General features: G+C 43.6%; 2 protein-coding genes across 3 annotated transcripts in view; both read left to right on the forward strand.

Moving 5' to 3' along the window:
- The first annotated feature begins 414 nt into the window (after positions 1–414).
- hpdl (4-hydroxyphenylpyruvate dioxygenase-like) lies at positions 415–8,141 on the forward strand. Its single transcript, XM_067429426.1, has 5 exons — positions 415–1,229; positions 3,408–3,574; positions 4,168–4,319; positions 4,801–4,904; positions 6,246–8,141. The coding sequence occupies exons 1-5, from the start codon at positions 574–576 to the stop codon at positions 6,412–6,414; spliced, it is 1,248 nt and encodes a 415-aa protein (XP_067285527.1). The 5' UTR covers positions 415–573; the 3' UTR covers positions 6,415–8,141.
- Positions 8,142–9,789: 1,648 nt separating this feature from the next.
- The window catches only part of fam53b (family with sequence similarity 53 member B), a 19,215-nt gene continuing 5,885 nt past the window's right edge, over positions 9,790–23,119 (forward strand). For both annotated transcript variants that reach the window (XM_067430668.1, XM_067430669.1), the window contains exons 1-3: positions 9,790–9,945; positions 17,143–17,317; positions 17,664–17,712. In XM_067430668.1, the coding sequence (XP_067286769.1) occupies positions 17,234–17,317; positions 17,664–17,712 (133 nt within the window). In that variant the 5' untranslated portion in view covers positions 9,790–9,945; positions 17,143–17,233. The remainder of the gene's footprint in view (positions 9,946–17,142; positions 17,318–17,663; positions 17,713–23,119) is intronic.

Genomic DNA, 23,119 nt, shown 5'->3' on the forward strand with positions numbered 1-23,119 from the left:
AAGCATGTCTAAATAATCCAAAGCTTACCAAGACATCCAATAAAAAAGGAGTTTGCCAAACACGGCTGTTGTTGATCATGTAAAAATAAACCTTCATAAGATTACACAACTCAAACCTGAACGGGATCCTTTATTATGCAAAAGAAGAACAACAATTACACTTACAGAGAACAAAAGAACAATGAGTGTTACAGACAACACTCCAAAGCAAGCTCAGCTTAAAGCACTTACACCAAGAAAGAGTCTTACATGCTATAGGTTTATTAGAGTTTAAAAACGAATTTACATACATATCAAAATCTTTCCTGAAAATAAAGAAGTAGGGAGGTTTTTTGTGTGAAAATGTACATTAATGAATGTAAAATATAGCACAATAAAGCAGTAAATTAATAATGAATGTATAATGAGAAGGGTCTAAATTCAAAGAATAACCAAAAAACACAATTTTTGGGGTTATACAAAAGTTTGGATATAAATATTTTTGAACAAAATTTGAAAAATCAATCCAAAAGACTTTACACAACCTGAACGCGATCGCAACACGACACGCCCCCCGCGTGACGTCAGGTCAACATGGCGGCGCCCTTGAGCCGGCTGCATCACATCTCACTGCACGTCTCTAACGTGGATAACGTCGTTCATGAGCTCGTGTCCCGGTTCCAGTTTAACGTGTTCGCGGCCAGACTGACATACCGAGCGAAGCAGCTCGCGCTCCGCAGAGGATCGGCCGTGTTCGTGGTCAACGAGCGTCCGCGCGAGGCGCTGAATGGACCGCAGTCACGTGTCTGGAGTAACGTCACCGCTAGAGACCACCGGGACCTGAGATGTGTGTACGGGGCTCATGCGCACTATCCGGTGGACACCGTGAGTAACGTGTGTTTCGAGGTGCGGGGCGTGGAGCAAGCGTCGCGGGCGCTGCGGGATCAGGGGCTCTGTGAGTTCATCCAGCCGCCCACCGAGCTCCGCGACGCGCGCGGCCGGGTCACCTTCTCCGTCATCCGGTCTCCGGTGGGTAACGTGTGCCACACTCTGATCGACAGCTCCCGCTACCGGGGGCTCTTTCTGCCCGGCTTCCATCCGGTGGTGTCGGACTCGCGGACCGCGGACCACTCGCAGTGTCCCATCACTCACTTCGACCACATCACGTACGCCGTTCCCCGCGGCAGCACCGCGCACATCAGCCGCTGGTACCGGGAGAGCTTCGGCTTCCAGAGGTTCTTCATTGACAGGTATCACTATCATCGCGCATTCTCCAGCTTAGCGTGCAAGTGTTATGGGTTCGGTTCCCAGATGCTATGGGTTCGGTTCCCAGATGCTATGGGTTCGGTTCCCAGATGTTATGGGTTCGGTTCCCAGATGTTATGGGTTCGGTTCCCAGATGTTATGGGTTCGGTTCCCAGATGCTATGGGTTCGGTTCCCAGATGTTATGGGTTCGGTTCCCAGATGCTATGGGTTCGGTTCCCAGATGTTATGGGTTCGGTTCCCAGATGCTATGGGTTCGGTTCCCAGATGTTATGGGTTCGGTTCCCAGATGCAATGGGTTCGGTTCCCAGATGCTATGGGTTCGGTTCCCAGATGCTATGGGTTCGGTTCCCAGATGCTATGGGTTCGGTTCCCAGATGCTATGGGTTCGGTTCACAGATGTTATGGGTTCGGTTCACAGATGTAATGGGTTCGGTTCCCAGATGTAATGGGTTCGGTTCCCAGATGCTATGGGTTCGGTTCACAGATGCTATGGGTTCGGTTCACAGATGTTATGGGTTTGGATCCCAGATGTTATGGGTTTGGATCCCAGATGTTATGGGTTCAGTTCACAGATGTTATGGGTTTTGATCCCAGATGTTATGGGTTCGGTTCACAGATGTTATGGGTTTGGATCCCAGATGTTATGGGTTTGGATCCCAGATGTTATGGGTTCAGTTCACAGATGTAATGGGTTCGGTTCCCAGATGTTATGGGTTCGGTTCACAGATGTAATGGGTTTGGATCCCAGATGCTATGGGTTAGGATCCCAGATGCTATGGGTTTGGATCCCAGATGTTATGGGTTCGGTTCACAGATGTTATGGGTTCGGATCCCAGATGTTATGGGTTTGGATCCCAGATGTTATGGGTTCAGTTCACAGATGTTATGGGTTTTGATCCCAGATGTTATGGGTTTGGATCCCAGATGTTATGGGTTTGGATCCCAGATGTTATGGGTTTGGATCCCAGATGTTATGGGTTCGGTTCACAGATGTTATGGGTTTTGATCCCAGATGTTATGGGTTAGGATCCCAGATGTTATGGGTTCGGTTTCCAGATCATATGGGTTCGGTTCACAGATGTTATGGGTTCGGTTCCCAGATGTAATGGGTTCGGTTCACAAATGTTATGGGTTCGGTTTCCAGATCATATGGGTTCGGTTCACAGATGTTATGGGTTCGGTTCCCAGATGTAATGGGTTCGGTTCACAAATGTTATGGGTTCGGTTCCCAGATGCTATGGCTGTGGTTCCAAGATGTTATGGGTTCGGTTCCCTGATGTTATGGGTTTGGTTCCCAGATGTTATTGGTGCGGTTCCCAGTATGGGTTCAGTTCCAAGATGTTATGAGTTCGGTTCCCAGACTTTCAACTCTCCTGTTTGTACCAATTACATTAACGTATTTGGCAGATGCTTTTATCCAAAGTGACTTGCGATTCCCATGGAATGCATGAACTGCTAAAAAGTGTACTTTAGCTTGATTGCAATCCAAGTCATTTTGGATAAAAGCATCTGTTAAATGCATATATTTAAGCAATTCACTGTAAAGTATTGTGTTTGCAATGTTTAGGTCATGGGTTCGATTCCCAGGGAATGCATGAACTGATCCAATATATGGATAGAATTCTATGCAAGTTACTTATAACATATAAAAGCATAAAAGCATCTGTCAAATGCTTAAATGTTCAGAGAGTACAGTCACACTGTAAATATGGTGATTGCAATGCCAAGGATGTGGGTTCGAGTCCCGGGGAATGCATGAACTGCTAAAAAGTATACCTTGGTTTAAAAGTGATGCAAATTACTTTGGATAAAAGCATTGCCAAATGCTTACATTTAAGTGGCGTAAACACTGAAATATGGCGCTTGCAACGTCAAGCTTATGGGTTTGATTCCCATCCCATGTATGCATTGAATGCATTGCAAGTCACTTTGGATAAAGGTTTCTGCCAAATGTATTACCGTAAATATTCAAAGTGCGAGTTGCAACACCAAGGTCATAGGTTTGAATCCCGGGAAATGCATGAACTAATAAAATGTAGTTTGAATGCAGTATTTTGGATGAGTGTCTGTCAAATGTAAATGTACTATTTGATGAACAAACAAGTGTCCAAATACTGTCAGATTGCTCATTGTGTGATCCTGACCCATTCTCCCTGAACAGGAATGAGGATGTGGAGGAGGGATACGTGCTGGACCAGGAAGGGATCGGGCTGCGGCTGACGGCGATGGAGTTCTGGAAATGCAATGAGTCTGGAATCGAGCTGCCCTTTAAAGATAAGAAGGAGCCGGACTGCAAGTTTGTGATCGCAGAGTCTCTTCCTGAGCAAGGTGCGGTCATGTGTTCAAATCTCACACCCAGTTTGTATTACGTGTCTTTAAAGGGTTAGTTCAGCCATAAATGTAAATTGTGTTCCATTCATGATTCGGATCGCCAAAGTCACGTGATTTCAGCAGTTTGACACGCGATCCGAATCATGAGTCGATTCACTGACTCATAACTGTTCAAATCATGAATCAATTCACTGAATCATAACGGTTCGAAGCTTTGTTCTGAAATCGGCCATCACTATATAAGTCGTTATTTAGTGTTTTTGCGCACTAACTCTATTCTGGCCTCTTCATCAATGATTGTAGAGCCGCTGTAGTGAGATGGGCTTTGTAACGACGTCTTTAGTGCCTTTATGGGTCTTGAGAGAGGAAATGACATTGGTGTCAATGAAGGCCTTTCTGAGCCATCGGATTTCAACACTAATATCTTCATCTGTGTGTGAAGATGAGCGGAGGTCTGACGGCTGGCCAACCACAGGAGGAATTAATCACACTATTTACATTACTGGCTGAACTAACGCTTTAACTATTATGTGCTAATGTTTAAGTGAGTGCTGAGCAGTTTCACATCCCAGCTGTGGGTTTAATTCCAGGCTCAAACCAGGTGGACTCGTTCCTGGATCAGCACCGAGGCGCGGGCATCCAGCACATTGGGCTCAGCACCGAGGACATCGTGAGCTCGGCTCAAACTCTGCTCCAGGCCGGAGTCCGCTTCTTCTCTCCACCGCCGGCCTACTACACTGAGGTCTGACGGACAGAGTATCTGTGTCTCATCAAGTTCTCATCAAGTGTTATCACCAAAGCTGAGATTTTTTTTAGCCGCGTCACCACATATGTCCACCAGGCGACACACACACACAGACACTCACACACACACACACACACACACACACACACGCTCCATCGCCAAACATGGAAACTTGAGTCTGAGCTTTCCAACGATATGTTTGGTCAAGATTAGAAAAAGATTTGATTTATGAAGTAGTCCAGTAAAGTCTCTAAACATTTTTCTGTGTGTGTTTGTGTGCGTGTGTCTGTGCGTGTGTGTCTGCGCGTGTCTGTGCGTGTCTGTGCATGTGTGTCTGCATTTGTGTGTCTGCGTGTGCGTCGTGCATGTTTGCTTGCTTGTGTGTGTGTGTACCTGTGTTTGCTGGCGTGTGTTTGCTTTTGTGTTTGTTGTGTGTGTGTGTGTTTGCATGTGTGTGCGTGTTTGTGTGTGTTGGCAGGTGGGAAAGCAGCAGGAGATCTTGGATGCGGGTCTTGATCCTCACACACTGAGCCGGTTGGGGATTCTCCTGGACACTGACGGCCGGATCACACCGACTCCACGGTCAGCTTCACACAAAGCATTTCCAATGTTTTCCCCCAGGATAGAATTCTGACGGACATTTATGTTCTATACTATACACTCACCTAACGGATTATTAGGAACACCTGTTCAGTTTCTCATTATCTAATCAGCCAATCACATGGCAGTTCTTCAGTGCATTAGGGGTGTGGTCCTGGTCAAGACAATCTCCTGAACTCCAGACTGAATGTCAGAATGGGACAGAAAGGTGATTTAAGCCGTTTTGAGCGTGGCATGGTTGTTGGTGCCAGACGGGCCGGTCTGAGTATTTCACAATCTGCTCAGTTACTGGGATTTACACACACAACCATTTCTAGGGTTTACAAAGAATGGTGTGAGAAGGGAAGAGCATCCAGTATGCAGCAGTCCTGTGGGAGAAAATGCCTTGCTGATGCTCGAGGTCAGAGGAGAATGGGCCGACTGATTCAAGCTGATAGAAGAGCAACTTTGACTGAAATAACCACTCGTTACAACCGAGGTATGCAGCAAAGCATTTGTGAAGCCACAACACACACAACCTTGAGGCGGATGGGCTACACCAGCAGAAGACCCCACCGGGGACCACTCATCTCCACTACAAATAGGAAAAAGAGGCGACAATTTGCACGAGATCACCAAAATTGGCCAGTTGAAGACTGGAGAAATGTTGCCTGGTCTGATGAGTCTCGATTTCTGTTGAGACATTCAGATGGTAGAGTCAGAATTTGGCGTAAACAGAATGAGAGCATGGATCCATCATGCCTTGTTCCCACTGTGCAGGCTGGTGGTGGTGGTGTAATGGTGTGGGGGATGTTTTCTTGGCACACTTTAGGCCCCTTAGTGCCAATTGGGCATCGTTTAAATGCCACGGCCTACCTGAGCATTGTTTCTGACCATGTCCATCCCTTTATGACCACCATGTGCCCATCCTCTGATGGCTACTTCCAGCAGGATAATGCACCATGTCACAAAGCTCCAGTCATTTCAGATTGGTTTCTTGAACATGCCAATGAGTTGACTGAACTAAAATGGCCGCCACAGTCCCCAGATCTCAACCCAATAGAGCATCTTTGGGATGTGGTGGAACGGGAGCTTCGTGCCCTGGATGTGCATCCCACAAATCTCCATCCACTGCAAGATGCTCTCCTATCAATATGGGCCGACATTTCTAAAGAATGCTTTCAGCAGCTTGTTGATCAACGCCACGGAAAATTAAGAAAGTTCTGAAGGCGAAAGGGTCAAACACAGCATTAGTGTGTGCTCCTAATAATCCATTAGGGGAGTGGATATTCATTATTGTGTGTGTGTGTGTGTGTGTGTGTGTGTGTGTGTGTGTGTTCACAGGCACCTGCTCCAGGTGTTCACCAAGCCCATCTTCGGAGAGGAAACTTTCTTCCTGGAGCTCATCGAGCGCAGAGGCGCCTCAGGCTTCGGCGAGGGGAACATCCGCGCGCTCTGGAGATCAGTGCAGGCTTACATGGAGAAGGAGGAGCACCGGAACACACAGAGCTGACACACACACTCTCACACACACACACATTCACACACACACACACACAGAGCTTTAGATGCACAGACTGCTGTGCGATTGGGAACTTTGTGTGGAATGATTTTTCCTCTGTCCTTTTACAGCACTTAATCATCTCAGAGTTTCAGATGTAGTTATTTATTTATTCAGTGTGTGTTTGTGTTGTGTGTGTGTGTGTGTGTGTGTCCTCCATTAGACTAATTACTTGAGTACTGTACTTAAGTATGTAACAGATTCAAATGTCCTCCATCAGATGGAGTTCTCACACTGTGAGTGTATGTGTGTGTGTGTGTGTGTGTGTGTGTGTGTGTGTGTGTGTGTGTGTGAGTGTGTGTGTGAGTGTGTGTGTCCCCATTAGATGGAGATGTTCTCACACTCCCTGTTGTCTTGTTGCAGTTCTCATCTGTTCCTGCAGATGGTGTGTGTGAGTGTGTGTGTGTCTCAGATCTCAGTTTCCGGCCCTTCGGGGATGTCGGAGCCTTTTTTGCACAACAAACTCACAGCCAGTTAAGCAGACACAGGGTGGGACTTTCCAAATCTCAACTTAACCAGCTTCATTATCAGTCTCAGCCACAGTATTTCCCCACTCACCGTGTGTGTGTGTGTGTGTGTGTGTGTGTGTGTGTGTGTGTGTGTGTGTGTGTGTTCTTTGGTTTAATGCAGAATGCCAGAACTGGACTGAAACTACTGTAAAGACATTTTGAGTATCTTGATTATTATATTTTTGGGAAGCTTGGTCTTTGACTAGATTTGAAGGACATTGCTCTTTTTACTCCACTACATTTCTATCCAGGTCCGTGAAGTCAGAAGTCGTTTCTGTAGCGGATTTGAAAGCCAGTGATGTTTGCTTTCTTCCTGTTTTGCTCTCAGCCTATCAGTATCACTCTTGTGGGGTCATGTGACCTATTTTTGACCACTGATCTGTTTATAGCACAATGGAAGACGGCGTTCCTCGGCGCAGTGTGCACACATGGCCATACTTAGTGTGTTTTCTGAAAGATTAAAGATTAGTGGCTGCATGTCTCATAAAATGTTCTGAATAGGATGTGTATCAGTGTATTGGATCCGTGCATTCAGCCTTAAAGTGACTTTATAAAGAGCTTTGTGACTTTTATACAAGCATTGAAACGAGTTTAGGGTCGTCGTATGCTATCACTGAGTGTGCATTCATGCAACAATAAACAAATAAACGTATCAAACTATTTCAAACTTTCTGATTAACTCTCACACACCCAAGCCAACTTAAAGTTTGCCTCTGCGAACTTTTTAATAATGCATGGAAATTTACATTTGATACTTACTCACACACACGGTTTAACGCTTTACACACACACACACGGTTTAACACTTTACACACACACGCCAGGATGACCAGACTTACTATTGCCATAGCAACATTAGTTAGAGAAAATATTAGAGTCAAAATGTAAAATATCTTTGGAAGATATCACAGTTATTTAAAAACGTATATATCTTAATATTTTTTTAATCTCTGTTTTTGGTGTTTATTTAAAATAAATCTGGTATTATTGTAATGTTATATCTGTTATTTAACAGGCACGAGTTGCGGGGCATGTTGTCACAATGAGCCCCTATTAGAATTATGATATTCTATACTTTTATGAATTCTATTGAGAAACCACGTGAATAAAGAGTCAGTATTCAGAAATGATTAATCATTATGTTTTTAACTTTGATGCTGTGTTTTAAGGTGTGTTTGTTGTCAAACTCAAAGATAAGTGATTTAATAATTAAGTTAATTGCATTTCACTGACAAATTTTTTTTCTTTATTGTATCACATCATGTTATCCCACCTCACCTATGGGGCATGTTGTCACATTTCACTTCCATTCTTTTGGGGTAAATTAAGGCAAAAGTACACACTGTATTTATGAAAAAAACCACATGAGTGTATTAGAGGTGTGTTAAATTAATGTGGGGAAAATAAATAATCGAGTGTATTTACACAAACTGCGACGGGATAAGCGTTGGGTTGTGTCTGTTGTTCACTTGTAAAGGAGTAATATCTAATATTTGAGCTGTAAAGTGTGTGTTAAAGTCAGTCAGTGCGGTTTCTAAGACATGTTTATAACCAGATCTGGACCGTCCCTCAGCTCATCTACTCGAGTCCTGTACTGAAGTTCACTGTTTGAGTCTCTGTGCTTTACTGGAGTATTATTCTTTCTGTAATCTTCTGACTTTAACTTCACTCCATCTGAAAGACAAATATCGTCCTCTTTACTCCACTACATTTCTATCAAGGTCCTCGAAGTGGAAAGTCGTTTCTGTCGCAGCTTTGAAAGTCAGTGATGATTTTTTTCTTCTTTAAAAGGTGTTTGGGTTTTTGCAGAAAGCCTTTCAGGAATCACTCTTGTAGAGTCTCGTGAAGTTCAATGATTTCACAGCATTTATTAAACACTGATTTATAGTTTAGAGCAAAATGGAAGAAGACGGATGTCCAAATGCTCATTTAGTGGAGGATTCACATGAACAAAGTTGATTCTGTCTTCAGTGAAGGTGAACAGTGTGAGAATATCAGATGTGTATCAGTGTATTGGATCCGTATTGTATTGATTTACTCAAGTAATTGAAGTTGTGTACTTTGTCCTGTTAATAAAAGATGCCCTAATTGAGCTTAATCTGAGCCTCGGCCTGTTGCAAAAAACTAGGATAAGGGATTAAGCCGGGATATCTTGGTGATCCTGGTTCAATTTATCTGCTAATATACAGTTATCCTTCGTTATCGTTCTTGGTGTGAGCTTCAGGGTACGTTTACACACGTCTACTAAATTTTGCATACAGATGACAAGATCACCAAGATATCCGGGCTTATCCTTATCCTAGTTTTGTGCCATAGGCCCCTGTCTGTGAAACCGGCCCTTGATTATTGATTTAATAATGAAGTTATCAGGATTAGTTGGGATGTTTCTGTCAGACACAGGGTATTAATGATAATTGTACACTTTATCAATCATAATAAACCTGAGAAAATCCCATAATAATAACCCATAAATGTCAGAGTTCTCCCTCATGACACAAGTTTCACCAAAGATTACACAATTATCAAACATAATCTCTCCTTATTAATGTTCTGTATCTCATTAGAAAGCTGTATTGAGAGCTTATTCATAAACGGGCGAGGCAAACTTTCCGTGTTGTGTGTCGGTTAATGCTAGCTGTGTGTGACGGGCGAGTCCATTCAGACGCGGGGGCGCGCATCTTCACATCGACGGGAAATACGGATTATAACCGCGTTTAACTCCGCCAGGTGATTATAAATGATGTTTGTTTGTGTATTACTCCTGTTCTCGGTCGGTTAAAGGTGTTTAGAAGTGTGTTTGTGTGTGTCTGGTGCTGTGCCGCGGTTCCGTGTTACCCCGCGCGAGTCTGTGCGCGTGACCGGGCTCGTGCGGCGGCGGGATGAGCGGCGGACACGCGCGGAGATGATGATGATGAACTGAGCGTCCGTGTTTACCGATTCGGTCCGCGCGAGGAGACGCGCCGCTCGCTGTCCCGTGAGTATATGCAGTGGAATAATGGACTAAACTGCCGTATATTTCCCGGTGTTTGCGCGGGCTCGTGCGTGAGTGAGTTTCCCGCGACGCTCGCGGACGTTAGTAGCTTTTGTTCCCTCGCGAGCGCCGGGAAACACCGACACTAAAGTCAGTCAGATTCTCTCAGCGATTATAATCAAACAACAAACTTCTCTTAACTCGATCAAAGTTAAGCATAAACCCTGTTCAGCTCGGACTGAGTGCTGAAAACTCCAATAAACTGCAGAAAAACTGTATTATTGAGTATTTAAGAGTCTTCTATATAATTGAAGAATAATTAAATGTATTTTAATATTGTAGTATTTACCAGAATGCTGCATTTTAAAAGTTGTCATTATTTTAAGGGTATTCCGTAATTTAGGGTATTCAGTATTTTAGACTATTTTATATCATTGAAGAATTAAGTGTATTTTAATATTGCAGTAGGTCATAGAATGTACTATTTTTTTTTAGTATTCAGTTTAGAGTTTTAAGTAGTTCAGTAATCAGTAGTTTGGAGTTAATATACAATAGTTTAGAGTGAGTATTCAGTATATTTAGAGTGAGTATTCAGTATATTTAGAGTGAGTATTCAGTATATTTAGAGTGAGTATTCAGTATATTTAGAGTGAGTATTCAGTATATTTAGAGTGAGTATTCAGTAGTTTGGATTTAATATGCAGTAGTTTGGAGTTAATATACAGTAGATTGGTGTTAATATTCAGTACTTTAGAGGGGGTATTCTGTAGTTTGGAGTGAATATTCAGTAGTTTGGAGGGAGTATTTAGTAGTTTAGATTTAATATACAGTAGTTTAGAGGGAGTATTTAGTAGTTTAGATTTAATATAGTTTAGAGGGAGTATTCAGTAGTTTGGATTTAATATACAGCAGCTTGGAGTTGATACAGTAGTTTAGAGGGAGTATTTAGTAGTTTGGATTTAATATAGTTTAGAGGGAGTATTCAGTAGTTTGGATTTAATATAGTTTAGAGGGAGTATTCAGTAGTTTGGATTTAATATACAGCAGCTTGGAGTTGATACAGTAGTTTAGAGGGAGTATTCAGTAGTTTGGAGTCATTTGGTGTCAGTATTCAGTAGTTTGGATTCAGTATTCAATAGTTTGGAGTCAGTATTTAAGTAGTTTGGAGTCATTAGGAGTCAGTATTCAGTAGTTTGGATTCAGTATTCAGTAGTTTGGATTCAGTATTCAGTAGTTTGGAGTCATTAGGAGTCAGTATTCAGTAGTTTGGAGTCAGTATTCAGTAGTTTGGAGTCAGTATTCAGTAGTTTGGAGTCATTAGGAGTCAGTATTCAGTAGTTTGGAGTCAGTATTCAGTAGTTTGGAGTCAGTATTCAGTTGTTTGGAGTCAGTATTCAGTAGTTTGGAGTCATTAGGAGTCAGTATTCAGTAGTTTGGAGTCAGTATTCAGTAGTTTGGAGTCAGTAGTTTGGAGTCAGTATTCAGTAGTTTGGAGTCAGTATTCAGTAGTTTGGATTCAGTATTCAGTAGTTTGGAGTCAGTATTCAGTTGTTTGGAGTCATTATGAGTCAGTATTCAGTAGTTTGAAGTCAGTATTCAGTAGTTTGGAGTCAGTAGTTTGGAGTCAGTATTCAGTAGTTTGGAGTCAGTAGTTTGGAGTCAGTATTCAGTAGTTTGGAGTCAGTAGTTTGGAGTCAGTATTCAGTAGTTTGGAGTCAGTAGTTTGGAGTCAGTATTCAGTAGTTTGGAGTCAGTAGTTTGGAGTCAGTATTCAGTAGTTTGGAGTCAGTATTCAGTAGTTTGGAGTCAGTATTCAGTAGTTTAGAGTCAGTAGTTTGGAGTCAGTATTCAGTAGTTTGGAGTCAGTATTCAGTAGTTTGGAGTCAGTAGTTTGGAGTCAGTATTCAGTAGTTTGGAGTGATCTATAATTGATGCATTACTGTACTCTGATATTGAAGTATCCTCCTCAGTATTATTAGCGGTAACTTGAGCCCTGACCTGCGGCGGCTCTGATCAGACGAGAGCAGCTCCTCAGTTTCTGGAGGGTGTGTTAGTCTAGTTATCAGCTCAGACCCAGCCTGCTCATTCTGATCGGGCCGTATGCAAATGAGGAGCTTCACACGGACCCGCGTGAGCCGGGCTGGAGTAACGAGAGGAGTCTTCTGGGTCTCGCTGATACACGCAACACTATCTGCTCCTGCAGTCGCTGTATGAAGCCGGCATTTTTCACTGATCTGGCAAGTGTGTGTGTGAGTTTGTTTTTGTGACATATGAGGACACAAATGTGTATAATGCCATGGGTATGACACAGGTATTACAGGAGAGGGTGAAATATGAGGACATTACCCATGGCCCCACTTTACAAAAGGCTTATAAATCACACAGGAGGAGTTTTTATGAGAAAGTGAAAATGCAGAATGTTTCCTGTGATGGGTAGGTTTAGGGGCAGTGTGTGTGTGTGTGTGTGTGTGTGTGTGTGTGTGTGTGTGTGTGTGTGTGTGTGTGTGTGTGTGTGTGTTGTGTAGGTTTAGGGGCAGTGTAAGGGGATAGAAAATACGCTTTGTACAGTATAAAAACCATTACAAACGTGTGTGTGTGTTCTGACCAAACCAGCCAGCCGAGGGTTTATATTGTTTCGCCTCATTGAAAAGTGTTGATTAGTTGTGTTTACAGAGCGCCGTTTCCCAGGCCGAATGGCTCGGCTCATGCTTGCGGTGAATAGTTGGGTGTATCTGGCTGATGGACGTCATTGTTCGACATCATCGAGAGCAGAATGCAGAACAGGTTTAACCGTTCCTCAGCTGAAGGAGGCTGACGGTGACCTTTACCTGGTTAAATCTCCTCACTGATGTTGGTGTGTGTTATCTGTGCTCAGATAGACGTCGTCTTGAGTTTGATCAGCTGACAGGCCTTTGGACTTCAGGCCTTGCACTTTTTGTTGCATTTTCATAACTAGGTCACGCAGTACATGCGGCCGAAAACACACACACACACACACACACACACACACACACACACACTGCACTGGAACTTCCCATAATTAATCACAAGACGGTCTTTATGAGGTTATTGCCAGTTCCATATTTTCACAGCATGCTGACATCAGATCTGAGGGGGAAGTGCTTCATAAGATCATGAATCACCGGAGATTGGCCAAGAAATCTGTAAATCTGACCCGAACTGGACTGAGCTTCACTTAAAGGGTTAGTTCAGCCAGTAATGTAAATAGTGTGATTAATTCCTCCTGTGGTTGGCCAGCCGTCAGACCTCCGCTCATCTTCACACACAGATGAAGATATTAGTGTTGAAATCCGATGGCTCAGAAAGGCCTTCATTGACACCAATGTCATTTCCTCTCTCAAGACCCATAAAGGCACTAAAGACGTCGTTACAAAGCCCATCTCACTACAGCGGCTCTACAATCATTGATGAAGAGGCCAGAATAGAGTTAGTGCGCAAAAAACACTAAATAACGACTTATATAGTGATGGCCGATTTCAGAACAAAGCTTCGAACCGTTATGAGTCAGTGAATTGATTCATGATTCGAACCGTTATGAGTCAGTGAATCGACTCATGATTCGAACCGTTATGAGTCAGTGAATCGATTCATGATTCGAACCGTTATGAGTCAGTGAATCGATTCATGATTCGAACCGTTATGAGTCAGTGAATCGATTCATGATTCGAACCGTTATGAGTCAGTGAATCGACTCATGATTCGAACCGTTATGAGTCAGTGAATCGATTCATGATTCGAACCGTTATGAGTCAGTGAATCGACTCATGATTCGAACTGTTATGAGTCAGTGAATCGAGTCATGATTCGAACCGTTATGAGTCAGTGAATCGACTCATGATTCGAACCGTTATGAGTCAGTGAATCGACTCATGATTCGAACCGTTATGAGTCAGTGAATCAACTCATGATTCGGATCGCCAGAGTCACGTGATTTCAGCAGTTTGACTCGTGATCCGAATCATGAATCAATTTCATACAGTTTGGCTAAATATTGTCTTATCAAATAAAACACATTTGAAATAAGTGTGATTAAATTAAATTAAAATGTTTTTATTAATTGACTAAAATAAAATGTAAAAATATATAAATAACAAAACATGGATTAAAATTATCATTATTTTAGGCCAAAACTCATTAGAATATTAAGATCATGTTCCATGAAGATTTCCTGCCGTAAATAGATCATCAATGTATTATTAGTATTAATATGCATTGCTAAGGACTTCATTTGGACAACTTTAATGGAGATTTTCTCAATGTTTAGCTTTTTTTGCTTCCAGATGTTCATATAGTTCGGCTAAATATTGTCCTAATGAAACCACACATCAGTGGAAAGATTAATTCAGCTTCCATATAGGACTGGTTTTGTGGTCCAGGGTCACACTTCTCCGCGCTGGTGAATGAATGGCCCATGAATGCCATCTCTGTGTCTGTCTCTGCTAGTCTGGGTTATGGCCTGGTAACAATTTAACCAGCGGCCCAGATGAACTTAAGGGAAATAAACTCTATATAGGCCTGACGTTCGTGAGGTTTAGACATCTCTCTTTTTGAGTTAAGCTATTGTGAAAGCTAACCAGATCGGTTTGGCAGCTCGTTCGCGTAAACTCACTTCGTCTCCGCGTGTGTTTCAGAATTGGATCTGTGGTGTTGCCCAGAGTTGGCCTTGTATGACTAACCGATTCCCTGCTGAGGGGCCGAGCCTTTTTCTGGAGGGCTTTTTATTCACGCTTTCGGTTTTGAGAAGATTTATGCTCAGAATGAGACGGCGCCCGCGCGGGCTCTGGGAACGTTAGTCCTCATGGGTGTGTGTTAGGGCTGACTGTTCTCGTGTCATTGTAAAGTGATTGTCCAGCCGCTGTAGTGAGATGGGCTGTGTGTCGATGTGTTTAGGGCCTTTATGGGTCTTGTGAGTGGGAATGGACTGAATGCCAATGGAGGCCTATCTGAAGCCTTTCTCAGCTTTACACTAAAATATCTTCATCTGTGTTCTGAAGATGAACGAAGGTCTGACGGGTGTCCAACCACATGAGGGAGAGGAGTTAATGACAGAATCTTCATTTGTGGGTGAACTAACCCTTTAACATTGAGAAAGATGCGAATGAGAACTTGTGCGCTGTGAGATGTCTCTGTTTACATCCGAAAGCACGCACTCATCTCACAGCACGCAAATATTGAGTTTCTCTTTCAAGTCTTGCACATTAAACGGACAAACTCACACAAGAAGTATGTCAACATCTTGATGAGTATCCTGGCAGACATAGGTATCTTCCTTAAAGGGATAGTTCACCCAAAAATGAGCCTGATGTTGATCTGCTGACCCCAGGGCATCATAGGTGTGTGTGTTTCTTCAGGAGAACACTAAGATGTTTAACTCAACCGTTGCTGTGTGTCGGTCATATAATGATGGGAATGGGGAACAATTCTATGAGAGCAAAAATAAAAGTGCTTAGACAACACACACACACACCTGCTGCTCGTGCTTAAGCTTAAGACACGCACCGATCGTACAACAGTATTTGTGTTATTGTTTTTCCTCATATCAGACGAATCTCATCTAGTGTTCTCATCTGCTATTACTACTATATATACTGTATATATATATAGATACATTATTAGTGCCTGCGTGGATCGGCCGAATGAAGGCTCTACATAATATATGTCTACGATCGTGTCCGTTTTTGCACTGGTCATGTGTGTGTAGTAAGGGATGACGTGTCTGTTCCTCATGTGGAAGTGTTTGTGGTTTGAGCTGAGTGATGACTCTCTAATCTCTTGTCTGTGCCTGAAGGAAATGTGCGTCTCCGCTGATTGGCCTGAAACAGCTCTTAAAGGGTTAGTTCAGCCCAAAATGAAATGTCTGTCAGTAACTCCTCTCCCTAATGTCGCTCCACACCCGTAAGACCTCCGTTCATCTTCACACACAGTTTAAGATATTTTATATTTAGTCCGAGAGCGTGTGCAAGTGTATGCACACTATACTGTCCATGTCCAGAAAGGGAATAAAAACATCATCACAGTAGTCCATATGAGACATCAGTGGGTTAATTAGAGTCTCTTGAAGCATCCAAAATACATTTGGGTCCAAAAATAACAAAAACTACGACTTTATTCAGCATTGGCTTCTCTTCCGCGTTTGTGTTCAATCCTCAAATAAAGATTCAAACGGTTATGAGTCAGCGAATCGATTCCTGATTCGGATCGCGTGTCAAACTGCTGAAATCACGAGACATTGGCGATCCGAATCATAAGTCAACACGCTGATTCATAACCGTTTGAATCTTTATTCGAGGATTAAAAACTGTCATGCTTCACAGTAGGTATGGTTCATCTGACCATATGACATTCTCCCAATCCTCTTCTGGATCATCCAAATGCTCTCTAGCAAACTTCAGACGGGCCGGGACATGTAGTGGCTTAAGCAGGGGGACACGTCTGGCTCCGCAGGATTTGAGTCCCTGGCGGCGTAGTGTGTTACTGATGGAAGCCTTTGGTACTCTCTGCAGATCATCCATTAGGTGAATTCTGGGATTTTTGCTCACCGTTCTTGTGATCATTTTGTTGATCACTTTTATTCTGATAACAAGTTCAAACAGGAGCCATTAATATAGGTAACGAGTGGAGGACAGGGGAGCCTCTTAGAGAAGAAGCTACAGGTCTGTGAGAGCCAGAAATCGTACTTTTTTTGGACGTGACCAAATACTTATTTTCCACCATAATCTGCAAATAAATTCTTTAAAAATCAAAAATCTTTTTTTCTCATTCTCTCTCATAGTGGAAGTGTACCTATGATGAAAATGTACAGGCCTTTCTCATCTTAAAGTGGGAGAACTTGCACAATTGGTGGCTGACTAAATACTTTTTGCCTGACTGTATATAAATCATAAAGCATTTACAAGTTAACAAAAATTAGATTTTTTCCCTAAATTCAGTTATATTTCCCACCCAAACTCCAAAGGTCTTCCCGGGATGCACTGAGCATTGTTTAGATCTTTTGATAACCGTGAGGCCTTAGCGTGTCCTGCAGGAAGAGATCCCATGACCTCGCCTTCTCTGCCAGGTTTAGGTTGTGTTGCACGGACTCTGGGGTTATAAATCCCAATCTAAGGAATCGGGAAGAGCTGACCAGACATTATTTCAACTTTGTAATCATCATCATTGGCTGTTCTGTTTTCTGTGCAGGGTCAAGAGGTCGTATGAAGAGCGTTCGGGTCAGAACTCGGAGCATGAGCTTCACTAGAACTCTCCTGCACTGGGATGGGCTGTGGCAAAGATGTGTGTTGCCATGGTGATCATTCACACTAAAACACTGGAAAAGAAGGCCGTCGATGATGTAACACCCGGAGGACCGCAGCCGGTAATTATCACGCCGGAGGATGTCGGCGCACTGAAAAAATGCTTTCTTACTCAGTATTTTTGTCGTGTTTCTAGTCTAAATATCCCAAAATTCTCACATTAAGAAACATTTACCAGACAAGCAAAAGTAATTGTCTTGTTTTGGGGGAAAATAACTCTAAATGAAGAGAGTTTTTGCTTCGTCTTAAGATGTTTTTTGAAAATGGCTTCAGACTCGGCTAATCGAATTGATATAGTTCTGTATACATATATACATGTAGTTATGGGATTTCTGTGTGTGTGTGTGTGTGTGTGTGTGTGTGTGTGTGTGTGTGTGTGTGTGTGTGTGTGTGTGTGTGTTTCTCCAGCATGAGCCTCCAGCCATGAGCCAGGCCCTCTTCTCCTGCGGAGTCATGGGTAAGAGCTAAACTCTTTCTGTTCTGCATTTGCCCCTTCCCTGATCGGATCTGTGTGTTAGTGTGCCGGCCTCAAAATCTGCCTGAGACCCACGAGGCCTAGTTTTAGAGGCCACAGGTGTATGGTTCGATGTGTGTGTGTGTGTGTGTGTGTGTGTGTGTGTGTGTGTGTGTGTGCTAGCATTGTCTCCGAAACCCGGCACAGAAACAGAGGTGGGGAAATAATGGAGCTAGTATTTGAGCGGAGTAAACACAGATCAATAGGGTGTTGTGTTGCGGTTCGGTTGGCACCGGCTCATCTTGCCCGCAGTGGGATGGGCCTTTGTTTTGCTGCGTGCCCACGGCCGAAGCGCTCTGGATTTTGACTTGGGAAAAATGCCCGTTTGGACTTAAGGATGGCTTCGGATGGCTTACAGATGTCACTTCTACTCCTCTCTTTATTAATTCGGTTTGGGCATCTCGAGTGAGATTCAACTGCTCTATTCATTTTGTTCGTCTGTTGTCGTCACATTTGCCGGTTTCGGGTCGGTAGCGGTGAACTTCGGAACAGCAGCATATACAGAAAAGTGCAAAATCATGATATCGTTAGGGATGGGTACCGAAACCCGGTATTAAACGGGCCCACAGGAGCACATATTAGCCATATCCACTCAGTAATATAAGGAGAAAAAGTAGGAAGTTACAAAGTGTCATGAAACTTTTCTTTGGATGGTGACCGAATTACACAGAAAGAGCTCCAGAGTGAAGTCCTGTTTAATCTGCAACGAAGTCCTGCTGCTGTTTGGACATTTTGAGCTCTTTGTGAGTTCTCAGCTGGTAAAATAAAACCATATGTACATGCATAATTATCACATTTAATCCAAGCGGCTCCTCCCGCGATCTCTCTTGAAGCCGATACTGAAGTAAAGTAAACTGCAGTTCATCGTCTGGCCACTAGAGCGGCTCCAGAAGGAGCAGAATCTCATTGAGCCTCATGTTAAAATTCTCAATTTTAGAATAAAACATGTTAACAGTCTGGGACAAACTGTGGTTTTTGCCTATACGGCTAATTTTGATCTTCATGACGACTGAAACTCATTCGTTTACGTTATATAAAGCCTTAAAGTTCTGCATAATTAAGGGTAGGGATGGGACGATACACTTAAACTCACGATACGATGCACCTCGATATGCCAGGGTTACGATACGATACGTCACGATACGATATCAAAAAAAAAAAGTCTTTCCAAATCTGTGATTTTATTTTATTTTTTTTAATTTTATTTTTTAGCACCTAAGTAATGTACTAAAACGAAAGGTAGGATTTTTCTCTTTTTTTGCATTTTGGTTCTATGTTGTTTGAAAAAAGGAGAATTTTTAGAAGTCCGCGACCACATCTTAAACAGGGGTGCCAATAATTGTGGAGGGCACTGTAGGGCTGTCAACCGATTAAAATATTGAATCGCAATTAATCGCATGATTGCCATGAGTTAACTCGCGATTAATCGCAATTTAATCGCACCTTTTTAGCAATTGTAAATGTATCTTAAATTAAGTTTTTAATACTCTAATCAACATAGGTATGGACAAATATGCATTCCTTATGCAAATGTACATTTATTATTAGTGAAACCATACTTATTCAATAATAATCACTACAGCATGAAGACTAGACATATCAAAGGTCATAGATATGTTTATCTAAGAAATTGTTCATGTCTCTTAAGCCTAAACTTAAAAATAATGAGTAAGTAGTGATTTCTCTCATTTTAACAATATAAAGGGAGTTTTTATACTGGCAGTTTAATTCAGAGCAGGGAAAAGTTCGTATGAAAAATTGTTAATGTGTACCAGTGAGCGCACCAGAACCACACCATACCTGGAGGAGGTCCATATTACACGAGGAGGAATATAGTGCGGCCCCTTTAAGAGATCCGCATTCCCTGTTGAACTGCCGGCATTTTACGTGTGCGCGCCGAACTGGTCCGTGATTCAGGTGGACAGTGTGAAGAACACGGACGACTCGGGAGCGCGCTTGTTCAGGACAGTAACCTGTGCATTAGTTTTAGCCGATTGTAATGTATTTAGTTCAATAAAACACGTGTACTGTAAGGGGTTATGGTGTTAATGATTTCCCTCAGACATGAGCGAGAGTGAGCTCGCCAGAGAATGTGCTCAGTGAAAAAACACACTTTTCTTTCTGGAGTCTAATAAAAGTTAAACAGAAAATATGGTAGTTTATGTAGGCAATAACTGCATTTTTGGTTTAGAATATTAATGCTAATGTCAACCCTTGTCAACCCAACCTAATGTCAACGTCGCGTCTGACTGCTCTCACTTTTTCCAACTATGCCTCAGATCAAACAGAAAATGCACGCTGCGTTTTGTTATGTCTGCCACACACACACACACACACACACACACACACACACACACACACACACACACACACATATAATACACTAAATTATGTATATACTACGCAAATCATGCAGCAGTGCCATCTATCTTTATTTCGCGATCCATTTTTTTCGACCTCGATGCGTTTCGTCACATTTTGTATCGCGATATTTTGTCAAACGATATTTCGTCCCATCCCTAATTAAGGGCGTGGTTACAGGTGGATAGCCGTTTATCTGCTGTCTATAGTCATTACGTCACCTCAGCTCCGCCCACATCCCGCCTTTTTTCCCATTTTCTGTTATCCGGGAGTGACACGCGATGACTCGCTCACAAGATGGCGACGGCCAGCTCGCCCCTACTTTACGCTTCAGAACGGCTCATCGGAATCCTGTGGGTGACGTCCGGACACTACGGCCATATTGTTTTACAGTCGATGGTTTAATCCAGCACGCAGCATTGTATTAAATGTTCGGTAAGCAACCTCCGTGACGAAATATACGTTATTAAAGCGGCCAATCAGGTTGTGAGCGTCTCCCTGAGCCTTCGGTTCGGTAACTTTAGGTGCGCTGTTATAAATGCCAGTGTGAACGCTGAGCGGACCAGGACTATAGGTTTTGTTTTTGTTTTCTGGTCCGGACCAAACGAACCGAACTACAAGTGTGAACGCAGCCTTAGTGTTTGAATTGTTTCGTTTAAAAGTAGACATTTCAAGCGACATATTTCTGTCGTCTGAGTTTCGGTTCGTTTACGCTGCAGTTCAGACGATCGCGCCGGCGCCTCGTGTCACGATTATATTGTCTGGTATGTTTGCTGCCGCTTTATTAAATCCATGTAATTGGTTGATGAAACATTGATTAAAAATTAAGTAGGGATGTAACGATTCACTCAACTCACGATGCGATACGATTTTCTCTTGATTTATTTTTACAAAAAGGAAGCAGACGAGCCGCTCAGAGCACAGACAGCGGTGTGGAATAAAGGGAGGATAGAAGAAAAATACAGCGTTAACAAAAGAAGAAGTGTTAAGACATGATATACTGCGCCCCATAAACACAACCAAACCTAGAAAAAAACACGGAACCACCGCTTTAAAAAAAAATCCATTTGCCTTATAAAAATTGTTTTTGCACACACACTCACACACTCATCTGATGTTCATAAAAGCTTCACTGTTAAATCTCCAGTGATCAAACATGTGACCCTGTTAGTAACTGCACTTGTTTTGTGTTTAAATGAACGTTGATATCTTCCTCTGCGGTCTGATGTCGGAGCTCGACAGTAGTGGTTTCGCGGTCTCATGTTTTCACGTTAACACACACACTCTCACACACAGATGTTCAACAGCCTGCCACCAATCAGACGGCTCTATTTCTGGCTCTTTTGTTGCTCCGGCACAGCTGTGTTTGTGACGCTCACAGGCTCTTCCTGTGGACTCGGCCCTTCTGCGTCTCTTTTGTTCCTCTCTGTCGCGCCGAGCTGAGTTTACTGCACCCGATCGTGTTTTCTGCTGTGGTTTTGACCCTCGCTCAGGAATGTGTGACACTGATTACGTGCTGAAATGTGCTCAATCGTGTTTTGTGTGATGTGTCTACTCGCAGACTGATCTCATGAAATGGTGTATGACACGCCAATTCGCCATTTTGGCGCGCTATCAAGACGCGTAATCGCTTTTTAGCGTGTTTATCAATGCCGTTTCATTCTATCCCCCTACACTGCCCCTACCCTTCAACCTACCCCTCACACACACACTGCCCCTAAACCTACCCATCACACACACACTCTGCCCCACCCCTAAACCTACCCATCACACACACACTGCCCCTAAACCTACCCATCACACACACACACTCTGCCCCACCCCTAAACCTACCCATCACACACACACTGCCCCTAAACCTACCCATCACACACACACTCTGCCCCACCCCTAAACCTACCCATCACACACACTCTGCCCCACCCCTAAACCTACCCATCACACACACACTGCCCCTAAACCTACCCATCACACACACACACTCTGCCCCACCCCTAAACCTACCCATCACACACACACTGCCCCTAAACCTACCCATCACACACACACTCTGCCCCACCCCTAAACCTACCCATCACACACACACTGCCCCTAAACCTACCCATCACACACACACACTCTGCCCCACCCCTAAACCTACCCATCACACACACACTGCCCCACCCCTAAACCTAACCATCACACACACACTGCCCCTAAACCTACCCATCACACACACACTGCCCCACCCCTAAACCTAACCATCACACACACACTGCCCCTAAACCTACCCATCACACACACACACTGCCCCTAAACCTACCCATCACACACACACTGCCCCACCCCTAAACCTACCCATCACACACACACTGCCCCTAAACCTACCCATCACACACACACTGCCCCTAAACCTACCCATCACACACACACTGCCCCTAAACCTACCCATCACACACACACTGCCCCACCCCAAACCTACCCATCACACACACACTGCCCCTAAACCTACCCATCACACACACACTGCCCCACCCCTAAACCTACCCATCACACACACACTGCCCCTAAACCTACCCATCACACACACACTGCCCCACCCCTAAACCTACCCATCACACACACACTGCCCCTAAACCTACCCATCACACACACACTGCCCCACCCCTAAACCTACCCATCACACACACACTGCCCCTAAACCTACCCATCACACACACACACTGCCCCTAAACCTACCCATCACACACACACACACACACACACACACACAGCCCCTAAACCTACCCATCACACACACACTGCCCCTAAACCTACCCATCACACACACACTGCCCCTAAACCTACCCATCACACACACACACTGCCCCTAAACCTACCCATCACACACACACACACACACACACACACACACACACACAGCCCCTAAACCTACCCATCACACACACACTGCCCCTAAACCTACCCATCACACACACACTGCCCCTAAACCTACCCATCACACACACAC

This window comes from Pseudorasbora parva, chromosome 21 (assembly GCF_024679245.1).
Source record: "Pseudorasbora parva isolate DD20220531a chromosome 21, ASM2467924v1, whole genome shotgun sequence".
In the NCBI taxonomy this organism is placed as follows: Eukaryota; Metazoa; Chordata; class Actinopteri; order Cypriniformes; family Gobionidae; genus Pseudorasbora; species Pseudorasbora parva.